General features: G+C 44.4%; 2 protein-coding genes across 9 annotated transcripts; one reads left to right on the top strand and one right to left on the bottom strand.

The window, feature by feature from the left end:
• Window positions 1-940: 940 nt before the first annotated feature.
• Window positions 941-10,993, top strand: PPP1R14D (protein phosphatase 1 regulatory inhibitor subunit 14D). Of its 8 annotated transcripts, none has more exons than XM_042863098.1 (5): window positions 941-1,029; window positions 4,956-5,331; window positions 8,414-8,509; window positions 8,725-8,757; window positions 10,490-10,993. In XM_042863098.1, the coding sequence occupies exons 2-5, from the start codon at window positions 5,149-5,151 to the stop codon at window positions 10,718-10,720; spliced, it is 543 nt and encodes a 180-aa protein (XP_042719032.1). In that variant the 5' UTR covers window positions 941-1,029; window positions 4,956-5,148; the 3' UTR covers window positions 10,721-10,993. The 8 variants fall into 8 exon arrangements, with proteins under 8 accessions (XP_042719032.1, XP_042719017.1, XP_042719023.1 ...); XM_042863083.1 differs by having other exon boundaries at window positions 952-1,029; window positions 4,909-5,331; XM_042863089.1 differs by having other exon boundaries at window positions 1,007-1,029; window positions 4,912-5,331.
• Window positions 10,994-14,846: 3,853 nt separating this feature from the next.
• ZFYVE19 (zinc finger FYVE-type containing 19) lies at window positions 14,847-23,576 on the bottom strand. Its single transcript, XM_042863053.1, has 11 exons — window positions 23,476-23,576; window positions 23,196-23,317; window positions 22,177-22,230; window positions 21,497-21,657; window positions 20,426-20,571; window positions 19,761-19,875; window positions 18,993-19,202; window positions 18,457-18,536; window positions 17,908-18,018; window positions 16,321-16,463; window positions 14,847-15,372 (listed from the first exon to the last, which is right to left on the bottom strand). The coding sequence occupies exons 1-11, from the start codon at window positions 23,527-23,529 to the stop codon at window positions 15,306-15,308; spliced, it is 1,263 nt and encodes a 420-aa protein (XP_042718987.1). The 5' UTR covers window positions 23,530-23,576; the 3' UTR covers window positions 14,847-15,305.
• Window positions 23,577-24,128: the final 552 nt, after the last annotated feature.

The raw sequence follows: 24,128 nt of genomic DNA, 5'->3' as shown, positions 1-24,128 counted from the left end.
TAGGCTAAAGAATGGATCACCAGGGATCTCTCTCTCTCTGCTGGAAACCCATTGCTAAATACATCTTAGGACCGTATGGGTATTGCTGACTGAATCACAGAATCACAGAATGCCAGGGATTGGAAAGGATCTCAAAAGATCATCTAGTCCAATCCCCCTGCTGGAGTGGGAACACCTAGATTAGGAAACACAGGAAGAGACACCTTATGAATTGTATGGCTTTTATGGATTGTTCTCTCTGTTATTTTCAGCTGAGCAGCCTCCAGCTAAAATTCTTGTGACAATTTCCTAAAAATGTGACTTTACTTTTAATATTCTTTATATTATTAAAACGTGAACCACTTCTGTTTGGCAGATGAACATGGCTTGTTCATTAGACTTTTAAGCATCACAAGCTTGGTCCTTCCCTGTAGGAGTGATGCATTCCACTTCAGTGCCAGCAGCATTACTGAATGTACCTGTTGTGGGGTTTTTTTTCGGTTGGTTTTCTCTTTTCTTTTTTCTTTTTTTTTAATTTCTGGAGAGCTTCAGTAATGACTGTTTTAAGTGAGGTCAGCCCCAGGACCAAGGACTTTTGCTGGAAACCTCTCTCCGTTGCAGCATCACTCCTTCCAACTCAGGACCTGCTCCCAGCCCAAAGCTCCTATCTCAGGCCTCATCTTCTGCCAAATGAATTATTCCCCGTGACTCCAGCTGAGCCGTGTGTTACTCATATTAGCGTGAAGAGAAAGCAGGCTGTGTGATTTTATGGCTTGGGAGTGTTTTAAAAGGGGTCGTGAAGCAGTGAGTCATGGTTACTGTTTGTCTTTCATGGGGCGAGAAGTGCCTGCTCTTAGCCCTGCAATAATAACTGTTCAGCTGGGGGGTTAAACTACACAGTGGCTTAATATTTGACCAGGATCATTGCAGCTCTTCGACATGCACAGCTTGCAGCAAATCACACAGGAGCCTGCGTCACCAGCCTTGATGTCACCACTGAGGGGACCCCAGCAGCTCTGGGCACCTGGCTGCTGTGAGGCATAGATCCAGGTAGGCACACAAACAAGGACTTGCTGGACTTCGCCCAGCCAAGTGGTACCGCGGCTTGCGGCGGCTTCCCGACAGCAGGCAGGCTGCTGCAGATGGCTCCACTCTGCTTGGCTTTATCTGGGAACCGCTCCGTGTGTACCTAGTGCTGGGGTGACAGGTTTGCTTGCTTGCTTGTTTTGTCATATTTGCCTCAGGTTAAACCTCCTGGTGTGGTTTGCGGGCGAGACCCGGATACAAGTGACGGCACAAAGATGTGTCAAGGGAAGGAGACAGGGAGGGATCTCACAGACCGTGACTAACAACCCGTCCTGCGGAATGCAACCAGGGAAAGGATGACAGGCTGCTGAGTCCCCAGCAGAGCCTTTCCCACCGCTTCAAGGGCAGCTGTGGGGAGGGCACCACAAAGAGAGTGTGCTGTTTTTTTGGGGAAGTTCCTGTCTGCGTCCTGTGCGGCACTCTGGCTCTCCTTTTACTGTTGCTAGTCACGGTAAGGTGTTAAGGGCAGGAGCGCTCGGAAAAGAAGGCGAAATTGTACTGAAACTAGCTACGCCAGAAAGCATCTGCATTCTTGCCATGTCTGTGCTAGGCTTTTACAGGGAGATAGGTATGGAAATGGCTCCTTTTGTGAAGCAAATTGCCTCCCGTGGGCAGGAAGTAGAAGTTTAACATCTTCCATTTAAGTCCCCAGAGGCATCCTCAGCTGTTCTTGTTGGGCTGTGCGGTTCTTTAGGACTCCTCCTCCTCCTTCCCCTCTTTCAGCAGCCACAGCCCCTGGATAGCCGCAGCCATCTGCCAGTGCCTCTGGAGATCGCTATCCCTCAGGTCCGGGGATGGAGATTTCCCGCAGGTCCCTAGCCCCTCTTCGAGGAGCTTGTGTCAGGACACACTTCTTGGTGCGAGAACTATACGGACAGCCTGAAATGCTGTAAGCAGGTTGGGAAGCAAGGAGAATTCCCTTCATCTTTCAGCCACTGCTTCTCTTGCCTCCAACTCTACTGTTCAAGAGCTTGCATGAAAACACCAATCACACTTTCAAAAGGGTACAGAAGGGTCTCCTTCTGTAGGGGAACAGCAGAGCAATATGAGAAGTAGAGCAACAAAACAACACGGATGGATTTTTCAGAAATCCCAATATAATCCATTTGGAATCAAACTGTCAGCTTCACCTAAGCGTTGAGGGGTGGGGGTCATTCCTATGCCTGCCCATGCCTGCAAGAGGGTGCAGCATGTCTTTACTTTGTGGTGTTAACCTCATGATGGTACAGTCACCTCTGCTGCCTTTCCTGGCTTAATTTGTGTTAACTACCATGTTTGTAACCACAGGGAAAGTGATTATTTTCAAAGGAGGTGAAGAGTGGCTCCTGGATGATGGGAAGGAAAAACGTCCTCTCTGGGCTGGGACTCGAGGGAAAGAGGCCAGTCTGCTCCTGCAGAAAGAGGAGCCGGGGCCTGCTGAATTATTTATGGTGCGTAACAGCCATCAGCTTGCAGAGAAGGAGAAGCACCATCTTCAGTCTCAGCTGTGGATGGAGGTCATCAGCTGCAAGAGGAATGTAACCGGAGCTCTCGTGCCCTGGTGTACGGCTGTTTGGCACAGCAGTACAAGCACTCAGCTCTCCCTGACACAGGCCCTTCCTCTGTAGAATTGAATCCCATTCTGCTCCTTTTGGAGGCAAAAATTCCCTCTTAGGGCAGGCGTGCAGGAAGTGGCTGTGCACCCATGGAGGACCTGCTCTGGCCTGCTTTGTATGGGACACCTGGTGCTGTGCACTGGAACTGGCACCACGCCTTCACAGGGTGTTTTCACACATCGTCTTTGAGCTTCTTCCTCTTATTTAATGATTGATTCAATTACCTTATTGCTGGAGCAGCCCTACTTAATCAGTAAGCATTTATTTCTGTATTTCCAGCTTCTCCTAACAAAGAGTTCATGAGTAAGCACGTATAATCCATAGTGGCATAACAAACATCCTGCAAGGCTGCTTGCTTTGGCTTGCAGCTATCCTGAAAGGCCTCTGGCATTCCCCTGTAGCTGACCCAGGCTGCACCAGGGCACCATGTTTATTGCTTTGTTGATAAAGTGCAAGCAACAGGGTGAGATTGCCTGTGGCCTTCTCACATGCCTTGTCTCAGCCTTAGTTTGCACTTGAGCGAGGTTACAAGTAACAGTGGCCCCAGCTGATTGCAGAGCAGGCATTAGGGCCCGGTGTTCCCCTCTTCTCCACATCCATCTCATGCTTCATAAATTTGGCTCAGTCCATTTAGAGTTGTGGGAGAGTAATAGGGTTGTTGCACAGAATTGGGGGAAGGGGGATAACTTTCTGCTGGAACCTTCAACTGCGGTAGATTTTGGGTTGACCACTTTCCTTGATCTCAGTGCCATTTCCTCAGAAAAATCTGTCAGCATTTGGGGCAGTAGGAATAAGGGGAAAATGTCAGTCTTTAAACACCAGGATAGAGCATTTCTGTATGTAGACAACTGATGCCTGGCAGAGCATGTCCTTTGGTTCAGATTTACTATGTGGTCAGCCAGCCTATTAACCTCTGAAAAGTCAGTAGTTGTAAACATGTCAGAAGATGTTTGAGGGGTTTTGGAATGTTAAAAATCTCTCCTCAGGGAGTATGATCCCAGCCTCTCTTGTTATGGATTTTTTCTGGGTGATTTTGGTTAAATAAGACAGCTTCCAGAGTGAAACTTGAGAGGGAATACAGTCAAGTAGTGAGGAAAAATGAGGAAAGCTTAGTAAATTAATTACCTGACAGCTCTCTCCTGAATACAAGCTTTAGGCTGTCTGCAAAGCAGGGAACAAGGATACCATTTTTAGGTGCACTTTATCCTTCCCTGTAATGCTGCTGAAGCATGCTTCAGAATCAGAATTTTGCAAAATTTTCTGTAAGAAAATCTTTGGGTTTTGTTCAAACTTAAATGGGAAAAAGAAGGGCTGGAGTGCTCCATTTTCTTATTGGCCCATGTAGGACTTGCTGTTGGCCAGTTGCCACTGTCCCTCTGGGCACAATTACCTGGTTGTGACAAGGGGACCTGGTATGACTTCCAGAGGATGCCAGCACTGGCATATCTTCTTTTCCCACACAGCCCATGGGACTGGAACTGCTGATGTGCTTTACAACAGAAGGTCTCAGTTCAGGTTCAGCCGTTTGACCGGGCAGCGCCTGCAGCAGGTCATAGGAGGGCTCTGGGGATGGGTGGATAAAGGGGTGTGACACAGCATCTGGGGGAAACTGGCAGCGCATAAACAGGTCCAGTCTGATTTCTGCCCTTCTGTACTGCAGTGCCCATGTCCCCTAACATAAGACAGGGCAATAATGTTGCAGAACTTTAACCCCTCTTCTATTAAGAAAGAGATTATAAACCAAACAATGGTAATAAACACTCCAGCAGTTTACAATGCTTCAGCAGATGGACCTATTTACCATCTATAATTACCTTTTTACAAGAAGGAGATAATGCATTATCCGTTAACCTGCAGTACTTTGTCACACTACATATAGCTTTTTTTTAGTAAGAACACAGATAATTTGTTTTATTGCTGAAATGCTTTGCTCAGACGACCTCAAATTCAGATCATCAGGTTTTCTAGACAGAAGTTTTACAGAAAGCTAGAAGAAATGTACAGAGTGCAGAAGAGTTTAAATGGGGAGTGCTGATTCTGAGTTTGGCTGGTAACACCACTGACCTAGCACTCCCATCCTTATAAAAGAGCGGATCAGCCCATTGGATTTGCACACACACGTCAGTTGCATCTGTAGGAAAAGTAATTCAAAACCTTCTCTTCCCCACCTCCTGCTGCTTCTTGGAGCTGATGTACGTTAAATATTAACAACCTTTGTTCATCGGTTCCCTGCTTCACTTTTTAACAGCAGATGTTATTACACCAAGCCATCTCCCTTCTCTTCCTGCTCATCAGCAGCATCCTGTGAAACCCAAGAGCCTGCTGTTGTAACCCTGCCTACAGCACCTGCCACTGCTCCCTGGCATTGCCAATGCTGCCTGCCTTCGACATCCACAAGTGGCTTGTGCTGTGAGCCAGGAGTTGCGGGGTGACACTGCTTACAAGACGGAGGAGAGCAGCCAGGAACAAGGAGGAGGAAGTGGTGAGGATGGCCAACAACTCCAGTGCATTGCCCCGGGTGACTTTCCAGACTCCAGAGAAACCTGGGGAAGAATCGTCACACAGAAAACTGGGCAAGCTAACCATAAAGTACAACCGCAAAGACCTGCAGCGTTGGCTAGACCTGGAGGAGTGGATCAATGCCCAGCTGCAGGAGCTGTATCAGTACCCGGTGAGTAGCTGGGGCAAACCAGCTCCTCGCTCATTGAGGGAATGAGATGAGAGGCTGTATGCAGGGATAGAGGTGTGCTTGCTTAGCTTACTGGAAATAGATCCTTGCTATCAGTTTTGCTGCTGGCAGTACCTGAACTAGCTGGGTTTGAGGTACTCAGTGCATCCTTCAACCCTTTGGCCATAACTTTGTGACTTTATCCTGAGGCACTGAGGATAAAACACTATCTGCAGCTGCTGATGCTAGACATGCTACTGGCAGCAGGGGAAGAAAAACAAAACACGTGCTCAAATTACACAACTCCCCAGAGCAGCCTTCCTGGCCTGCATTTTTGTTACCACCAGCAGCTGTCGGTCCTACATCATTCTTATGCACCTAAGAGTTGGGAGCATAACCAGGAGTCTTGGGAGCAACGAGGTCCAGTGCCTCAATGGTGTAGGATAAGTGATGTTTCTGGAAGCACTTCTCAGAGTGGGAGCTGGCCTGAGATGGATATACATTTTGACAGACCAGTGTATATGCTGAGCCCCTTTGGAGGCAGGTTAGACCTTGCATTCCTTGGAAATTTAGGTATGTAGCCATCTCGGGCTGCACCTGTCTAGCAACATGCTCCCTCCGGCCTTCTTGCGTCAGAAATGTCTGCTTTCACCATGGAGGTTTATGTAGCTTTAAAAGGACTAGAGCCATTTCCTCTATTTCATCCTGTCACTCAATATGATGCTAACTCTGCTTTTATTTTATTTGGTTTCACTGGAATCTCTCCATTTAACACCATTGTAAAGTTAAATGCAAGCACCTCAAGGCTGCTATGAGGGAACCTGCAGGTTTCATCTATCCAAGTTCCCCAAGGGGAAGTGGTTCTAGCCACCGCAAAATGCCACTGTGCTCTGAGTAGAAACAAATGTTCCTGATAAATAATGTCTGAGGGAGAAGATAGGAGACAATCTCATTTCCATCTTAAAATATGTATACATTTATTTTGTCTGCATTTATGAAACGAACACAAAGAGAGAATTTAGAGTCCTACTGATGCTCACAACTTGAAGGACCAAACAAAAGGGACATGGTAGTTCTGAAGAGATGAGCAAAGAGAGTGGCTGCTGCTTTGAGCAACAGGACCTTTGGGTAATGACTGTAATTTTAAAATATTAGTTCAGAGAGGGCTTTTTTGAGACAGATGTGAGGCATTTCTTGGTATCACCAGTAACATAATGCAAGATGTGACTCTGTGTATTACTTTCACTTGTCTAAGTCTACAGATATACATCTGTAGAGATGTCAGAAGAACAACTCAGGCTACTTTATTACTTCTGTTTTTCTGTGAGTTGACTAACTGGGAGTTGTTTGTTGTTACCAGAGTAGCTCCACAGAGTAGATATTTCTTTTTTTCCAGTAGGCACAAGTGGGAAATGCAGCCATGCCCACATGGGAATTGATTGCAAATAGATTGCCTTTGCTAGCACCGCTCCAGCACAACAGTTTTAGCAACTTCCTGGTGTGCCAGGTCAAACTAAGACATTCCTGACAGGAACTACATAATGCAATGCTGATCCAAATCAGAGATTGTTAATAGCATACAATAGAAGTTTACATAGTACCTTTTCAAATAAACAATGAATGACTTGTAAGCACCCAGAAGTCCAGCAGGTACTCCTGCCCTGCTCCATGCACTGCAGCAAGATGGTTTAGTTAGCTGTGGTAGCTTGGGCTTCTTTGGATCCATTGACTTCCATTACATCAGCTCCCCATCATTTCCCCCTTTGCTCCTCCTGCCCTTGGCAGTGCAGTGTTTCTCCATGTCTTCCAGAAACGCACATGACAGCTGGAGTAAATGGCACTGCAGGGTCAACTGCCAGCAAGATTAAATCCAACATCATCTCCTGATACAAATAATCTGATTGCTATGCTGTTTACTGCCATGAAGCTTTTCACAACAAAACTAAGATCTGGGAGACAATTTGGGTTTTCAAGACCTTTCCCTGCACTTGGAAGAAGAACCACAGTCTCAGCTTAGACCAGATCAACACCTGTTATCTAAATAGTCATGTGAAAACTATTATTTTTATGAAGAAATGCTGTATAGGTCACAGTACAGTATGTGTAACTGTTTTATTCTTAGTTATCAAGTCAGGTGTGTAACAAAGCTGAGCTCCTACTGTTTTTCTGCTTCCTCTCTGGCATGGTGTCAAAGACTGATGGGAAACAGTTTCTTTTTTTTCCCCATAAGTACTGTGTTTATTGTTTAATGTTTTACGTGCCTGTCTATTAGGTGCTGCGCTTACTCTACTGAGTACTGTGATAAAGTATCACTAGTGTCATGTTGTTAAAGGTTCATTTTGCAACTACATTGCAAAATGCAGCCTGCATTACAGTCTTGTAGGGGAATGTGGAGCTAAAATGTGCCTATGGCCAAGTTTACAAGTGTTCCCAAATAACATTCACTTGTACTGAGACTGTAACTCCTACCTCCAAAACTTGTGGGTCTCTCTTACATTAAAACTATATTCTATCCTCCCATTCCTAATAGAGAAAGCTGACAAATAGTAAGTTACACCTTTCAAAAGCATAGCTGTTTGCTTCTTCATTTCTGCAAAAATCCATAGTATAAATACCAACTATGTGAATGTATGCAGCCATAAAGCTTAAAATCTGCCTGTATTTGTAGTACCTCTTTAAGATTAAACCTGACGGACTTCTGTTTGATGAACAATTTGCACGCACTCTTTTCAGAATTAGGTTGTCCCAAGCTGGATTACACTGCATTGTAGTTAGCAATTGACATTGGATATTCTTGAAAAGGTGTTCCCATCACAGACCGTGATCCCTGAGCAGGGATCAAGTGTTGAGGTGGGAGCGGATGATGAATCAAGATGTGTTGCTGTAGCAGACACCACAGAGGTAAGACACCTCTTGGTAAGAACCTCCTTGCTTTGAGATGATTGGTGTCTTGACGTCAGCTTTGCAGCATGGTTCTCTTGTAATTAGTTCCTTTTCAGATGCTCACTTCTTCAAAGATGGTCTCTAGAGTTCTTAAAAGTTTGAGGGTTATGAACTATGCTGGTTTTTATTTTCTTCTTTTTAGCTAAGAGAGAAAACGGATGCAGAAGTTCCTGGACCAGTAATTGACCTTGAAGATCTCCTGGAAGTCCCCAATGAAGAACAGAAATTGAAACTACAGGTCAGACAGAGGAACTTGGTAACTTCAATATAGGAACTGCTGGTGTAATACAGTACAGCAATGTGTTTGGGTTGCAGAAAATGTACATACTATAATGTATGCTGCTTCCCTGTGTCTTGAAGCCAGTCAAGAATAGTAAGATTATATATCCTTTTTACAGCTGGAGGGAAGGGTCAACTTATGAAATATTAAAATGATGTCTCTCTGGCTTTCAGGAAATCCTCCATGAGTGCTCCAGTCCAACAGAGGTGAGTCAAGCACCACTGACACACATATATTATGCTGTGCTCTGAGTGCATGTTTGTTTATACAGACTATTGTTGGGCAGTGACTTCTTAGGTCAGTTTTACACACACTTTTTTCCCCCCCTCCGAACTTTACATGTCTTGATTTTGAGTTAGGGAGTTAAGGAAGCATCACTGTCACGGTATTCAAACAAACAGAGCCCAGTGTTCTGCTGTGTGGCACACACATCAGACAGCAATTGACTTCCCCACACTCTGCAGTGTGCAGCAGAGTCCCCCGTCCCTGATTCAGTCACATGCACTGCATGTGAACATTATGCTCGGATGTTTTTCATCAATCTAAATGCCTTATCCAGCCTTTCAATTTAGCTGTACAATGACAAACAGCAAGTGAGACAGATGCCTTTACAGTGCTGTCTTTACAGTGCTGTTACTTGCCCCGGAGAAGGCAAAGTTTGCACTAATCACAGAGAGTCACAGAATCATTAAGGTTGGAAGAGACTCTAAGATCATCTAGTCCAACCAATGATCCATTATAGCACTAATAATTACAAATAAACAAATCAAGAGCCAGACAATAAAAAAGAATTTGCAGCGTGAGAAACTCCTGGTTTCTGTGAACCAAGAGTGTTTATTTTTAGTATAACGTTAAATAAAATAATTTAATGTTGTTTACAGTCTTTTAATTACTGGAGTGGAAGGCATAACCTGAACATCAAGCAGTCAAAATAGTTGCTTAAATTTCTGTTTGGAATAACCAGATGACCCAGTTTGGTCCGTAGTGCTTGGCTGTGTCAGCAGTGGGGTTTATGTCCATTAACTGCTCAACTACCTGGCCTGCCAGTCCTCAACCCCTACTCCAGGTTATCATTAATCTTATGTGTGTCCTGCTCCACCCCCTTCTCTGCCAGCCACTTCCGTGTAGAACTGGCATTGATCCACTGAGATTTGCAGTCCCCAGCTTTACAGGTTCAGCAAGGAAGCAACGAGAGGGACAGAATGCTTTGCCCTACATTGGGAGGGCAGCAGAAGTGGGCAGGAGGTTATGGTGGCAACAGGAAGCAGGGGAACCTGAGACAACAGCATCTTGAGGTCATCTCAAGGTGGAACAAGCAGGCATTGGGAAGAAGGCAGGCTAGCTGCTGCAGAAAAAAAAGCAAACATGGCTGTTCCAGAGGGAGCCAGGGAAGGAAAGAAGAAGGGCTTTTAAATCCCATTCAGCCATCAGAAGGTCTCATTTCCTAAGCTAGAAGATACATTTGCTTAACATATGTCAAAATCCTGGTTTCTGCTCCTGAAGAGAAACATGTGAATAATGTAAAAGGCATAGTACTCTTTGGGCCAGTGAGAAACGGAATTAACATCCTTCTTCCTACAATTCTTACTGTAGGACTTCATTACGGAATTGCTCAGTCGATTGAAAGGTCTCCGGAGAATCACCAATCCTCAGAAGAGGTTACCTCACCCATAAGGGACATCTAGCTTTGGTCACAAGGAAAAATGCATCTTTCCCATAAAAAAAACAGATCAGCAAGATCACTTCAGAATACATTTAGGATTTACTGTTATTAAGGAACTTCACTGAGTTCGTGAAATTTGTACCAGTGGCTTCAAGTCTCCACTCCTTCCAGATCTACGTGCACAGCAGGAGGCTAAGCTGTATGTTTTCCTGATTCTCAAAGGGCATTTTAACCTGGAGAATGGGGCAAGATGTCCTTCCTTTCGTTTCTTCTAGGAATTTCCAAGCTGGCTTGGGAGCAACGAATACAGTTCTCAGAAGCACATAAAAACTTCCTTCTTTCCTTCCACTGCAAGGAAAACAAGGAACTGGTTATCACTCCTTCATCAACATGGAAAGTTGGTTTCTGTGAAGCTGCACCCTGTTTCAAGTCTGGCTGGGACCCAACTGCGATCTTTTGCCTGTTACTGCCATACCTGTCTCTACAGCATTGCTCATACTTTATAGATCTTATTAAGCCTCTGTTAGCCATGAAGGTTCAACAGAAAATATACAGTAGGACCAAAGGAAAACATCCAAATGCATCTGGTCAGTACTTAAGGGGAAGCTGACAAAAGACTAAGGCTAGTGGAAGAGAGATGTTTTTCCTCTTCGCAGAATTTAGAACTTGATGATCTAGAAGCATCTTCTACAGGAGCGAGGCCTGGGAATGATTTTTCTCACCATTTAAAAAGACATTGTAAAATACTTATTTTGTATATTAAAACAGAAAATCAGCCATGTGCTGCCTCAAAATTGCTCTCTTTTTATACACTACAGAAAACTGAAGACATACCTGCTCCTAAGCAGCAAGTCCTTCACAGACAGATAGGTCTCACAAATTAGAAATAGAGTAGGACACAGCCTTGCTGCACAAACTCTTCAGGCTATAACTAATGTGTGGCTGGAAAAATACAGAGGAAACTACATCCAGGCTCTCAGCAAGTGGGTAACTTGACACGTGTTGCAGGAAACTAAGACATCAAATGGAGGATGACTACTTACGCAGAGCAGTCTCTCACATTATGTCCCTATGCTGCCACCCAAACACCAGAGATGAGTTGGTGAGTTGCATCTGAAAGGACTTCTATGTACCACCACGTACTCAGGGGTGAATGCCTTCATGTTTGGCTTGATATGAGGCCAACAGGACATGCTTGCCCTCCCGAAGTCTCCAGTTTGTAAGAAAAATAACAAAAACATACAGTGCAGGTTTGCACCTGCTGTAAGTCTGGCAGTGCTCGTAGATTCACACCTGCTGACACTGATGAATCACAGCTCTCAAGAACGGAGAGCAGCTTAGTGCCAAAGAGCTCTGAGCACCATTACCATCACAGACTAGATTCAAACAGAAGTTCAGGTGGAAGACCCTGGTGGACAGGCTCCTGAGCTGTGTCCTCACTATAGCTGTCATTTGCTGCAGTGTAAGTTCACAGATGTCCAGATTAGTTACATATTCCATAAAGCAGCTTTTATTCTTCTGAGCTGTGACAGCACAAAGACCTATAGGGCCATTTCTCCAACACAAGAGACAGATTTTTCTCCATGCAGGGAATTAATTCTGTACCCACTCAATTTGGAGTGATGAAAAATTTTTTGCTGTACTTTAAAGGTGTAGAATCGAGGGGAAAAAAAAGCTTTTGGAACTCTGCTTGAGAGAAGTTGTCTTTGTGTGTTCTCTTCCAACAGCAGAAAAATGAGCAAGCTGTAGCCCCTGTGATATGCAGTTTTTCCACTATATCAGAACATTACTATAGTAGAAGAGTGCACTTCAGGCGAGCACAAAGATGCAACAGTACAAAGCAAGATGATGTGGCCACTGTTAGTTGACTTCTCATCTCTGGCACAAAAGAAAACAACGTAAGGCAGAACAACTTTTGGATTAGTTCTTGAAAGGAAGAAGTCAAACTTGATTTTATTTACTTATGGCTGCTCTCAGCTGAGCATTTAAGGACAGACCGAAGTACATTTTGTTTACAGTTTCCAGTCAACTGCTGTTTCTCAGTACCATCACACTACTAGCATAAGATTTCTATATTTGATTTGCAGATAGCATGGTAAGAACATTTCTTTAAGGTGACATTTGCCTCTTGATTATACCAAGATAACTCAGAACATGTGAAATTTCATGCCTTTTTCTAATTAAAATTTCATGAAGGTGCATAAAATAACCTTCAAATCATTTTCCGTTTATTATGAGCTACATTCCCCTTAAACATATCCAGGAGGCTATATTTGGATCACTTGTTACAGCAGTTAAGGCAAAGCACATCTGCATGAACTGCAGCAATAGCAAATTAATGCAGTTTATCTGAGGCCTCTCTGTGAACCAATCTGATTTCAGATTCATTTGTTAGTATTAGTTCGAATTCTTGCTGGGGAGGAAACTACTTTCGATATTTCATGTACAAAACATATTGAGAGGAAAAGAAAATCATCTTATATCCTTATGGCACACGACAAAGAAGGAAACAAACAGATTCCTTCTTGTAGATCCCAAACTCTCTTCAGTTCTTGAATGGCTATCACTGAGGTTGATCCTCCCAGTGAGGAACTCACGGCTTACCAATACCTTTACTGCTTTACCAGCACCTTTTCAAAGCCAAGGTCAGTGTGTGCAACACAGCTAAGTGTGCACTGGCCAGCTAAATGTCACACAATACTCTTTCCAAATGAGATTGTTAAATGTGCTTCTGCAGACAGCTGATTGAGATTGTTCTCATGATCCTTTTGCATGGAGGCATGAGCTACAGTGGAGATGGCTTTACAAGGAGAAAGTGATTGGCCAGCCACTAAAATGGCCAATTACATGCAGAAAGCTCAGCAGCCACAAAAATGTCCGTTAGTGACTGGGCAGTGAAAAAGTCAGTATGTGTGAATGACTGAAGAGTCTTCCATGACTAAGTTCTATTTCAGGTATTGGGCTGGTTGCTTTTCTGGATTCCTTGGGATGAACCCACAGAAGCCAATCCAGGAAACTAAATAAGCTGCTTCAGGCTGTTAGCTGTTGCTTTACTATTGATGAACACAGGGCAGATCTCACTGGACTCATGCTACCTAACAGCACAAGGAGCTCAAACTTGTGTTGTGATGGATCAAACATTTAAACTGCTTCAAGTAAATCACCAACTCATAGATAAAAAGGAGGTAAAAAAAAAAAAAAAAAAAACACCTGTAAAACAAGAATTAATTTGCCTATTATCTGTATGGAAAGAACCTTGGGAAGGCTGAAACCCAAAGGAGTGGATCAGTTTTAGAGAGAAGATGGCTGTTTACATCTTCTGTACATGCAAAACACAAAGGATTTAACCTGAGACAGAATTTTCAGTGGGCTGTCTTGCTGTCAGACCAACTATCCTGGTCAAATAACAACGAAGAAAGCACCACTCCCACAATGACATGAAGCCAGAACTGCCAGAAAAATAAAGTCTTAAAAATGAAGACTTCAAACTCCTCATGTCAGTAACTATCTACTTAGATCTTGTGTAACACAGGATTCACTGTGAGCTCTTGCATCAGAACAATGCAGTAGTTTTCCCTCCTGTCTGTTCTAATGTTAAGGCACTTGTGAAGGAGGTCTTTCCTCTCACAGACTGGCTTCAGTGGACTGGGTTTCACCATGCCTTCCTAACAATGAGTTTAGCCAGCACTGTCAGATATACTAGCAATTTCTTGCTGTGTCAACCAGAAATATTACCACACCGTGTTGTCTGATACAGATTACTACTGAAACTCCTGATCCAGTCCAGCAAGTTTGCACAAATCCACCTCTGGATGCAGTTTAAGGTATTTACTGAGCTTTGGCTGACTGACTGGAGGTGGCTGAAGTGCATGCAAACAGTTTTGCCAGCTCACCTACACAGGCAGTGACCTTCAGCACAGGGGCAAAGCAGACAGCTGGGAGCGGCAGCGTCAAACCAGACAAGCAAGATCAATTGGAAGCTCTCTGTCAAAACCAAATCATAAGGTTTTTCTGTTTGGACACTCCTGGAATTTGTCAACCTTAGACAGCTGTCTAAAGTCACACTACACTCCTGGAAGAGCTCACCCTGATGGGATATTAGAGCTGATTTCAGAAAAGTTTAATCATGTATTTCAAACAATTCTGGGTGTTAGAGCCACTGGCACGTGTTGCATGCATCTGGACTGTCACTGGGTAGTATACAAGCACAGTAAACTGAGATTCTCTCATAGCCAGGTAAGAAATCATCACACATCCAGCATTTTTATCCTACCAGGGGAACAAGTAATAAACAGACTCAATTCTCACTTTCATAGTAACACACATCTCTTCCAGATTAACATGCTGCTCCCATAGACTACATGCAACTTATGTGCAGACACTGCTGGTCAGAACACAGTGCATCTGTAGCAAATTATCTTTAAGAAGTACTTTTCATTTCAAACATATAAGCGACACTGCTCATCACTGGAGCATGACACCCTTGCACCAGCCCAGCAACACCACAGAAGTGTTTTTTCATGATTTCATTTTCCTGATCCACCTGGCAGTACAACTGAGATACCATTACAGGAGGGTGACACTTTATAAAGGGCTATTATGAGGCATTTCCAAAAGAGATTTCAACCAGTCTGCTGTAAATAGTTTTATTACATTTTGAAAGTTCTCATCACACATGTGACCATGACATAGACAATTTCTTAGTGCAAAGTACTCTGCTGACTTGTGAACCAACATGTAAGCTGTTAGCAAAAGCACATTACTTAACAACCAGCCAACACTGCCTTAAGCATACATCCTCACTGTTATTCACGATTCCTTACTGTCTATATTTATAGACTCAGAGCCACCACCTCACATCAAATCCTCATTTATCCCAAGCACTGGTGGCAAGCCCAGCACTTCTCTAGTTGTGTTTCTGAGGGCCAAGGCACATGCCCTCTAAGCCCCTTTCAGTTAACAGCACATCGTTTTACTGTCCAAAACATCACCCATTTTGGCTGCAAATCCATTTGGATAGCAGGAGAAGAGGGAGGGGGCCAGATGCGAGGAGTCCATCTCCTTTTCTGCCAACGAAGACTGTGATCACCACTACTTGCAAGGAAGATGATACCGAGAGGTGTGGTGGTCCTTCATGTCGAACTCATCATGGCCTTCCCTGAGAAGCAAATACAAACTGCAGTCAAGAGTAAATATGCAGGCAGGAAACTCACCCTAAGCCAGTGCCCAAGTGCAGTCTCTAAAAGAAACCTATTCCAAGGGCTGATTGATAAGACTACACCAGCAAACATGTGGACTGGTTACTCAAGAGATTTGTTTGTAACAGAAACCTGTGATGCACTTTATGAAAAGCTCTGTTCATCCTTGCCTGATGAAGTGGGGAAATGACAACAGACCTCTATCCCCCCCCTCCCTGTGAGCTTCATAACCAGAGACTCATTTTCAGCACCATGTCTGCGATTTGCAGGCATGTTAGCAACTCCAGTGACAGCAGCTAAAACTGTAGCCTGCTCCATTTGAGTCTGGAAAATAACTCCTATGGCTGAAGTACAGTGTACTGGCAGCTGTCATAGTCTTGCCAAGAAGCAGTCAGTGTTAAGACAGTAGCTTACATCTCCAGCGCAGGAATTGTATACCTGACATTTTTCATACAATTTAAGGCTTCACGGTCTCAAGCTAAGAAAAGCCTCAGGAAATTATATTATCGATCTCCCTTCTGGGAGAATCCAGCCCAGATTATCCATCATTGTCATAAAAAAAACAAAAACAAAAAACAACCAAAACACCAACCATAAGAAGTGCTGAACAATGGTCTCTCTTATCCCACACACATCAACTGTTCCAGATAACAGTTGAAACAAAGTGCCCTAACACGTACTAAAGCGGTACAGACAGAATGTTTCTGTCCAGGACCAGTTTAGTCCCTGAAGCCTGGGGTAATTACTGGTAACGAAAAGTATTTCCATTAAACACTACCATTCAGTTCAGACCCAAAGTTCCTCAAATCTTCCCACCTGTCTTCTGTTCTTCTGCCCAAGAGGAAGAACAAAAGCAGCTAAGCTTACCTATGGCCTGTCCCTCAGATGAGAGGAGCTGGAAGACTTACCGAAAACAGCGCTGGCAGTAGAGGTCCCCACTGCAACCATGGCATCGCAAAGTGGCATCTTCATTGCAGATGCAGCACCAGGGTAACTCATGTTCATCACTGTCATCTGCCTCAGCAAGAGCTATGGCAGTTGGAGTCTGCCTCTAATTCACAAAGAAAACAAAGACGCAATTCAAACCTCAGCAGATACTATACAGGACTTCCATTGTAAGGCAGCTGAATGTCAAATAGTTCAAGGGTGTTCAGACATTGCAAGAAAGCCAAAGGACAGGCTCCATGCATGTATCTAGGTGGTTAAATAAATACCCAAGATACTCACTACTAGCATTTGCCCATGAATCTGTATTATTTAGAAGGTAAGCACCCTCATTCAGTACCTACAGCAATACAAATCAACACCGCCTGTCCTGTGCTACAGGCTGAAGCCCAGATCTTCCAGCAGGCACCACAGCAACACCAAATAACAGACTATTCCTGCTGCAAAGGCAAATGATCAATTAGCTTTCCTGAAAAGAGTTACGTGTGGAGGGAAAGCAACGGGAAGGTCCGAAAAACAAGAGGTTGCAATTTTCTCTGTTAGAAAAAGAAAACTGAGGGACAAAGAAGATAGTTTATCAGGAGACCACTAGCACTCATCTGTACCTGAGGTTGGGCTGAAAAGACACGCTGGAATTACAGTGTTAAGTTTTATTCATAAGGCCCCCACTGTCTCTTGCTTTACAGAGCCCTTGGAGAACTGAACAACCTTACGCACACCGAAACGCACTGCCTGACCACTGGAACGGGCAGCACCTTAACACAACTGCAATAAGATGCCTTTTAGACCAGTTGTACTTGCTTTAGCAAGGGGGTTGGACTCAATCACTTGAGGTCCCTTCCAACCCCTGCAATTCTGTGATCCCAAAAGTGCAAGGTGGCATACCTACGAGATGGCTGTTTTCAATAATGCTTAGAATTAAATAATTTATTGCACCAGGGACAGGCCTGTCAGGTGTCTGTGACTCACACGTCCACTTAATTCTCATAATATACATTAGAGAAGGTGTATACATTTCCATAATAGGCTGGTATCCATTCTGAATGTAGAGTATCTTGTTACCAATACCTTCCTCTGACGTTTTAAGAGAACTCAGCCAACTGATTACTATCTAGAGATTCTGTTCTGTACATGCTGAAAGCAATGGCAGACCTCCTACTTAGCCTGGTTCAAGCTCTGGTACTAGACCATGGCTTTCTTGATCTAATTTTATTAGCAAGTTAAAAATTCTGTACTATTCACTTTGCTAGGTCAATTCTAGTTGACTTTTCTAGATTTAGAGGACACTTTCTCATTCAGCAGAAAACCAGCCTGAAAGGATTACAGAGAGCAATTCTTTTTAAAAGTAAAAGATGACTCTCAGCTGTGCTCAGCATTTGTCAGCCTTACAGATGCCACTAATTCTCAGCTTGTCTGCTCTGGAGAAGCTGGGTACTTTTTTTCCCCCTCCCAGAACTGACCATAGGATACATCAAACCTTTCTTGCAGAGCTGTACTCTCCTTGGACCCCAGAGTATATCATTCCAAGAGATCCTGACCAGCTCACTTACCCCTTGCTTTGTTTTTTTATGCAGGTTCTGTTGTGAAAATCCTGGCTGAGTGGTCTGATCTGGAAGAATGTTGAATCCACTCGCTTCATCCAGGGCTGCTTCCTCTGTAAGCTGACAATAAAGAAGCAAAAAGCCACTTGTTTTGAATACATTTGGGAGCCTCATTCTAGACAAACCTTTCTCCCTTCTTCTTCTTGACCCCCCCCATGCAGTAATTGGAGATGATTGGTCTGAACACATCTATGTAGTGTTATTCGGACAAGTGTGAGTTTGTCTCTGAACACTACGTGTGCATTGTAAACAGTCAGTGCAACAGCAGAGGCCAGACCTCAGCTAATGCACTATGCTTTACAATGCATCTATCAGCAGATGCTCCTCCTATAGCTGAACGGACGCACAGGAGCTAGTATTGGAAAAGCACTAGGAGAGGGAAGGAATGAGACTGCCCAGGAACAGAAGCTCATTATTTGCATGCTCGCTAGGTAACAAAAACACTGGGAATGACTGAAAGTAAGGAAAGTAAACAAGGCCACAGCTGCCACTTCTGACCTGTTTCAGCACTCTCTGAATGGCTTCCTCCTCATCCAATTCCTCGTCACTGTCAGGAAATTTGTAAGTTTCCAGTGTAACTGCAGGAATAAGAGACAAGAGACCGTGCCCGTATCTGCCTCATACTTTGTGATCACTTATGTTGCAGAGACAATCCTTTGTAGTATGAGCTGGTGTAGGCACTCTGGCAGAGACATATCCCTTTAGAGGGGGACAGTTTAAAAAGCACATTACCATATGTTTTTGAAGCTGGAAAAGGAAGATAAAGAGAGCTTTGCTTTGACAACATCTCAGAGTACACTATCACAAAGAGGGAAAGATAAAAGCCTGTGCTTACAGTTCCAGCCTTAGTCTTAGCTAAAATCTTTCAGGCTGATTTCATCATGAACCAACCTCTACAACTTTACAGTTAATAAAATCCCAGCCTGCTTCTTGCAGAACAGAAGAATTAAATAGGTAAAGGCCTCTCAGAAAAGAAACTATTCTGACACAGGAACCTAGTCTCTCTTAGGACTGTATTCTTCTCTGATACCCACCTTTCTCTGGGTCTTGGCCTCTGAGTACTGCCAATCTCTTAGCAACCTGTAAGATTTTTTCCTGCCTAGTGTTTTCTTCTCGCAGCTCAGCAGCAGCCTCAGCCAAAAGTTTATTCTTCTCTTCCTCCAGCTGTCTTGGGTCCAGATTTGCATGGGAAACACAATCTTCACTTTTGCAACTCAGGTCATTCAAGTTTCGGCCACTAACAGCTGAAAACAGACATACAGAACATGCTGGTAACTCAGCTGCAGTATTCCCTGGGTACAGCCAAAACCACTGAAGCAATAGCATGTGAGCACCTTGATGCTTTCCATTAATTAATAAGAGAAGGCATGTCACAACAGGATCTGCACTTTATGTGAAGAGAAGAAGGCAAGTCAATCTGCATTTTAAAGGAAGATTACAGAGAAAACACTGCAGCTGGGAAGACAACAGTATCCCAGATTTCTGATGTTTTCCAGAGCCCAGATGTATTAGGAGTAGCAACAGCTTCTCCCTAGGTAAGTGTCAGCTTACAGAAACAGAGCAGAACAAGCAGAACAACCCTAAGATAATAACAAAATGGAACCATTTCCCAAGCAAAGACAGTGAGATCCAATATTGAATTGAGTGGCTGTTCTTTGTCAATCTTGTGTCATAAGGGGGACATAAGGACACACCGGACACCTAGATCACCTGTAAGGTAGGAAGAGCAGCATATATTCCTTTCTCACTGTAGCAGGCACATTAAGAGACAAAAACAGATCTTTAGAAGCCAGAATAGATACCTTGAGGCTGGACTCCTGGACTGTCATGCTCATCAATAGAAACTTCCTCAGCTAGCTGAGTTAACAGGTCATCTGTTTGCTGTGACAGACTTCTGGTATCAGGGGGTTGGTGTACCTAAGAAATGAGAAGGGCATGGGAGAAAGCAAATGTGAGGAAGGTGGCACACTCAATCAAAAAAAAAAAGTAAAAGAAAAAGTGAGTAACCATATAATACTCTGATGAAACAGTATAAAAAGATGCATCTACTGATTTGGGAGACTCAGCTTATAGGTATATGGTGTAAGACTTTCAAGGTTTCATTCTCAGTCTCTTTGAATGCAGCCAACATTAATGCAATCATCTAAACAAGGCAGGGCTGAACATACAGCAATTGATGCTGCTGTATGCCAAACCCAGCTCTGCCACTGCCTCTAATACAAACAAAGTGCCATTCTCTACAGTGAAGCCCATAGTAAGAGCTGCATGTGCATCACTGCTGAAAAAGGAGCATGAAGAAACAATTTCTCAGTGACAAGACCAGCAATGCTGGTCAGCAATAATGTAAACAGGAAAAGGAGATTTCTGAAGGGAGACACCTGAACAAAAAAACGCTAAAGGACAAAGAAAGGTTAACATGTTGTGCCAGCTTAGAATACAGAGCTGGTGAAACAGGTGGAGAGCTTACTGGTCTGGAAGCCTGGGAAGGGGGATCCCTCCCCTGCAGGACAGCCAACCGGTCCTCCATTTCCTGCGCGGATGGAATAGGTCCATGGTAATCCTCCTTCAGTGCAGCCAGCCTGGCTTCGATCTCAGCCTGAGAAGGGATGGATTCTGCAATTCAGAATAATCCAAGGAAGGGGTTATTGAAAACAAATAGCTTTGAATTGGTTTTATTTTGTTGTTTTTGTTTTTCCAGAATCATGCTCCAAACACCTGAGCAAAAACCTCCCTAAGTCCTTAACTCAAAGGAACAGTCATACTGCAGTAACTAGGAGATTCCTCTGCCACCCTTTTCTCCCAAATCACTGCCTCCTCCTGAGTTTATTCTTCCAGTTCTAAGACCCATGTTAGTGTAACCTCATTTGGCAATTGGCTGACTACAGATACTAGGGACAGACAAAGAAGTACATGTCCTTTAGGGAGTACAGTCTGTTGCATCCTTTAACATATCCCTAGGCATCAGACTGAAATCTCTCCTGCATAATCAGGTAACCACCTTGCAGTGCCTTTCCCTCTTAGACACTGTATATAAGATTTTTTAAAAGTTTATTTTCCAATAGGCACCCCAAGGCTGTCCTGGAATCTGAGAGCTGCTGACTGGAGCAGGAGTCTGGTTTTGTTCTCTGTGAGGCCAGATTCAGAATAATAATCCCACAGACACTGGTACTGCTGTGGATCAGCACAATGACATACAGGAAAACTTCTGCAAAGTGGTTTGGCCAAAAGATGGCCCCTTTCATTCTGCAGCTACTGTGCCCAACACAGACTTCTACTGCCAAACAATGAAAAATGAGGAAGTGATTTCATAGGTAAGATACAGCCCCAGGATTGCGAAGCCATTTCAAGAGAAATCCCAAGGGGAAGATTAATCTAAAACCACTGCAGAACCCAGCCACTGGGACAGCTCTGATCACATCACTGCCTTCAGTTCCTAAGAAGGCTGATACTGAATGCCTGGTACTTCCCTTTCCCTCCCATAGTTTTTTTAAGTAGCAGCATCCCCTCCCAGGGAATTTCTGGTCTCTCCAAAACTCACTGGGCTTCCTTTCCTCCCTGAGCTTCTCCAGTCTCTCTGCAATAGCTCTGTCCTCTTTGGAGAGCCCTCGGTATTTGGAGCCATCTTGAATGAGTAGTTTTGCATCTGCCTTCTGTTGTCCTTTCAGCTGTTTTTGCTTAGCCTCAAACACTGCTACACGCCTGTGTCAAGGATGGAAAAAAACAACTGAAAACAGAGGCTTAAATCTTGAGATATGAAAACATCCTCTATGAACACAAGCTATTTGAAGAACATCAGTATAAAGAAGTCTCTCATTCCTGCACCAGGCTCTCCCATACCAGTACAGAGATACTGCCATGAATAAAGAAAACTGTAACTCCCATGGTGCAGCAGGCGTGGCACCATTTCTGAGGAGACAAGGAATGTTTCACCATCAGGCTTGTTTCCAAGCCAACCACAATCAGTCATAGAACGACACAGACAGGCTGCTGTTCATGAGTGTATTAAAAATTAGAGTGTTTCCTTCTACTGTCCAAAACAATAACCAAAAAAAACCACACCTACAAAGCAAAAGCCCATCCTTAATCTAATACTGAACAAGCAAACATCACAACCTGCTTCTTTTGCTGGTTTCTATAAGGACAGAGGGGGAAAGAGCTGAAGGTCTGAAAGGTTACCCTACAGCGGAAACATGTGGCTGATCAGCAAGCTTAACTCACTTTTTGTAGTTTTCTGGTGGTGACCATTTTGCCGAAGTGCTTTGAGACTCTTGTCTGAAACATAAAAATACTGTTATCTCTGAACTCAAGACTCCAGCAATGCTTCAAACATCTATTCTCTCAACCCGATAGGAATCAGAATACACGTGTATTGATCACCTGGTACAGTCCTTTCATAACTCCATTAATATAGAGTGATCAGCTTGTGAAAGTGACTAAGATGATACAGCTGCTTTGGACAGGAAGTGACTTCATTTCTAGTCCTATGTTCTTGTTGTTTTGCTTTTGGACAAACTTTGTTTGATTTAATGCAGACACCAGGAGGAGCTGAAATGCCCTTGGCCTCCCAGAGCCTGCACGTCCCAGTTCAGCAAGCAGAGAGCGCAGTTAGGTAGGATTCTCAAGGTAATTAGCTTCCATACAGTACAGCTCCCTGAAAGGAGCAACAAACACAGAATTATATAATGCACAAGCTAAATTGTATTATGGAAATAATTATGTAATCACCAGTATCATGATGACATCTTCTAGGACACTTGAACATCACCAGTAAATCTTGTGTAACTGTTTCCTACCTCCTTGTGTTTGTGTCAAGCTGCTAAGCTATGCTTATATAAGGTAGTTAGCATACTTTATTCATTCTTAGAAGGCACAGCTACAAATACCTGTGCTGTGCTAAGGACAAGCAAAGGCAAACGTGGGCAACACCTTCATCGGACCGCTTTCAACTTCTAAGTCTTCCATTGTGGAAGCCGACTGTGAAAATCACCAACTCACACAGCCCACAAAACATAGCCAACACATACTATCTACCTGCTACCCACTCAGGGAAGAATTTCGCCTGCTCTAACCCAACAGTTACTGATACTAAACAGACAAGGGGGGGAAAAAAAAAAAAAAAAAAAAAAAAAAGCAAAAAACAACTCAACAGCAAAAGTAACGTAGGAAGAGGCCGAGTTTTTTTCTAGGCGTCTTTGGAGCTGCAAAGGGAAAAAGGAAACGTTCCCGCCCGCACTTACCCGGTGAGCTTCCCGTAGCACTGCTTGCACACCTTCTGCGGAGCGCTCCCGCAGCGAGGCACCGGGGCGCTGCAGCTCAGGCAGCCCGAGCAGAAGGCGCGCCCGCAGCTCCTGCAGCCGCACTGCGGGGACACGAAGCGGGCGGGTCAGCTCCCGAGCGGCGGGGCGCGACGCGGCCCGCACCGGGCCACAGCGACGGGACGCACCCGAGGCTGCGCGGCCCGGCACGCCCTGGGCTCTCCCCTCAGCCCGGCCCCGCCGACCCCTCGGCCGGACTTGCCTCTTTCTTGAAGAGGCTGAACTTGCAGGCGCACCCGTAGCAGCGGCCCTCCATGACGCCGCCATCCCACGCTCCGCAGCGCCGCGTTCAGCCGGCAGGCCTGGCCCCGCCCCTCCACTTCTGCGCGTGGCCCGATGGGAGCGGGTGAGGGGAGCTTCGTTCGAAGCGCGGGAGGCAGTCGGGTTAATGGCGTGCCGTGCCGAGCTCAGCTGTGGCACAGTAAGTCGCGCATTCTCCGTCCCGCACAGAGCTGCCGACGCCACGTTCCACAGCTTGCAGCACACCAGGCTGAGAGGCTTGTCCTTGGGGTTCAGTGTGACAGAAGCAGCAAAGCATCACCAAATTGGAATCTGGAACCCGAGTTTCAGTTTTTGTACAGACGAGGAACTATCAGCGTGCCAAAGCTACCCATGTTTTCAGTCTTAGTCTTGTTTTCTTGGTGTTGTAGTCCAAGTGAAGTGTAGTCCAAGTCAATGTTGTCTTGACCACAGTTACTTATGGCATGGAAATGCACTTTAACAACAAAAATAAACCTAGGACTAGTAGATTATTTTGGTGCATTTCTGTAGAGCTTTATTTCAGGCTGCTTTTGTCTCAACAGAAGTGATTGGCAAATCTCTGTTCTGGTTTTACAGATCAGGAAAGCCTGTTGC

The sequence above is a fragment of the Lagopus leucura genome, unplaced genomic scaffold (genome assembly GCF_019238085.1).
Source record: "Lagopus leucura isolate 7727_CA_CO unplaced genomic scaffold, USGS_WTPT01 Super-Scaffold_1, whole genome shotgun sequence".
In the NCBI taxonomy this organism is placed as follows: domain Eukaryota; kingdom Metazoa; phylum Chordata; class Aves; order Galliformes; family Phasianidae; genus Lagopus; species Lagopus leucura.
The sequence above is the reverse complement of the archived record's forward strand: the minus strand, read 5'-3'. Positions and strand labels throughout refer to the sequence as shown.

Bases quoted from the DNA above. Each gene is read 5' to 3' on its own strand.
- PPP1R14D (XM_042863098.1), top strand. From the start codon at position 5,149: ATGGCCAACAACTCCAGTGCATTGCCCCGGGTGACTTTCCAGACTCCA. The intron at 8,510-8,724 runs GTCAGACAGAGG...TCTGGCTTTCAG, and splicing joins AACAGAAATTGAAACTACAG to GAAATCCTCCATGAGTGCTC. The intron at 8,758-10,489 runs GTGAGTCAAGCA...CGTTTCTTCTAG, and splicing joins AGTGCTCCAGTCCAACAGAG to GAATTTCCAAGCTGGCTTGG.
- ZFYVE19 (XM_042863053.1), bottom strand. From the start codon at position 23,529: ATGGAGGGCCGCTGCTACGGGTGCGCCTGCAAGTTCAGCCTCTTCAAG. The intron at 20,572-21,496 runs GTGAGTTTTGGA...TCTGAATTGCAG, and splicing joins CAGGGAGGAAAGGAAGCCCA to AATCCATCCCTTCTCAGGCT. The intron at 18,019-18,456 runs GTCAGAAGTGGC...CTTTATTGTCAG, and splicing joins TTCAGAGAGTGCTGAAACAG to CTTACAGAGGAAGCAGCCCT.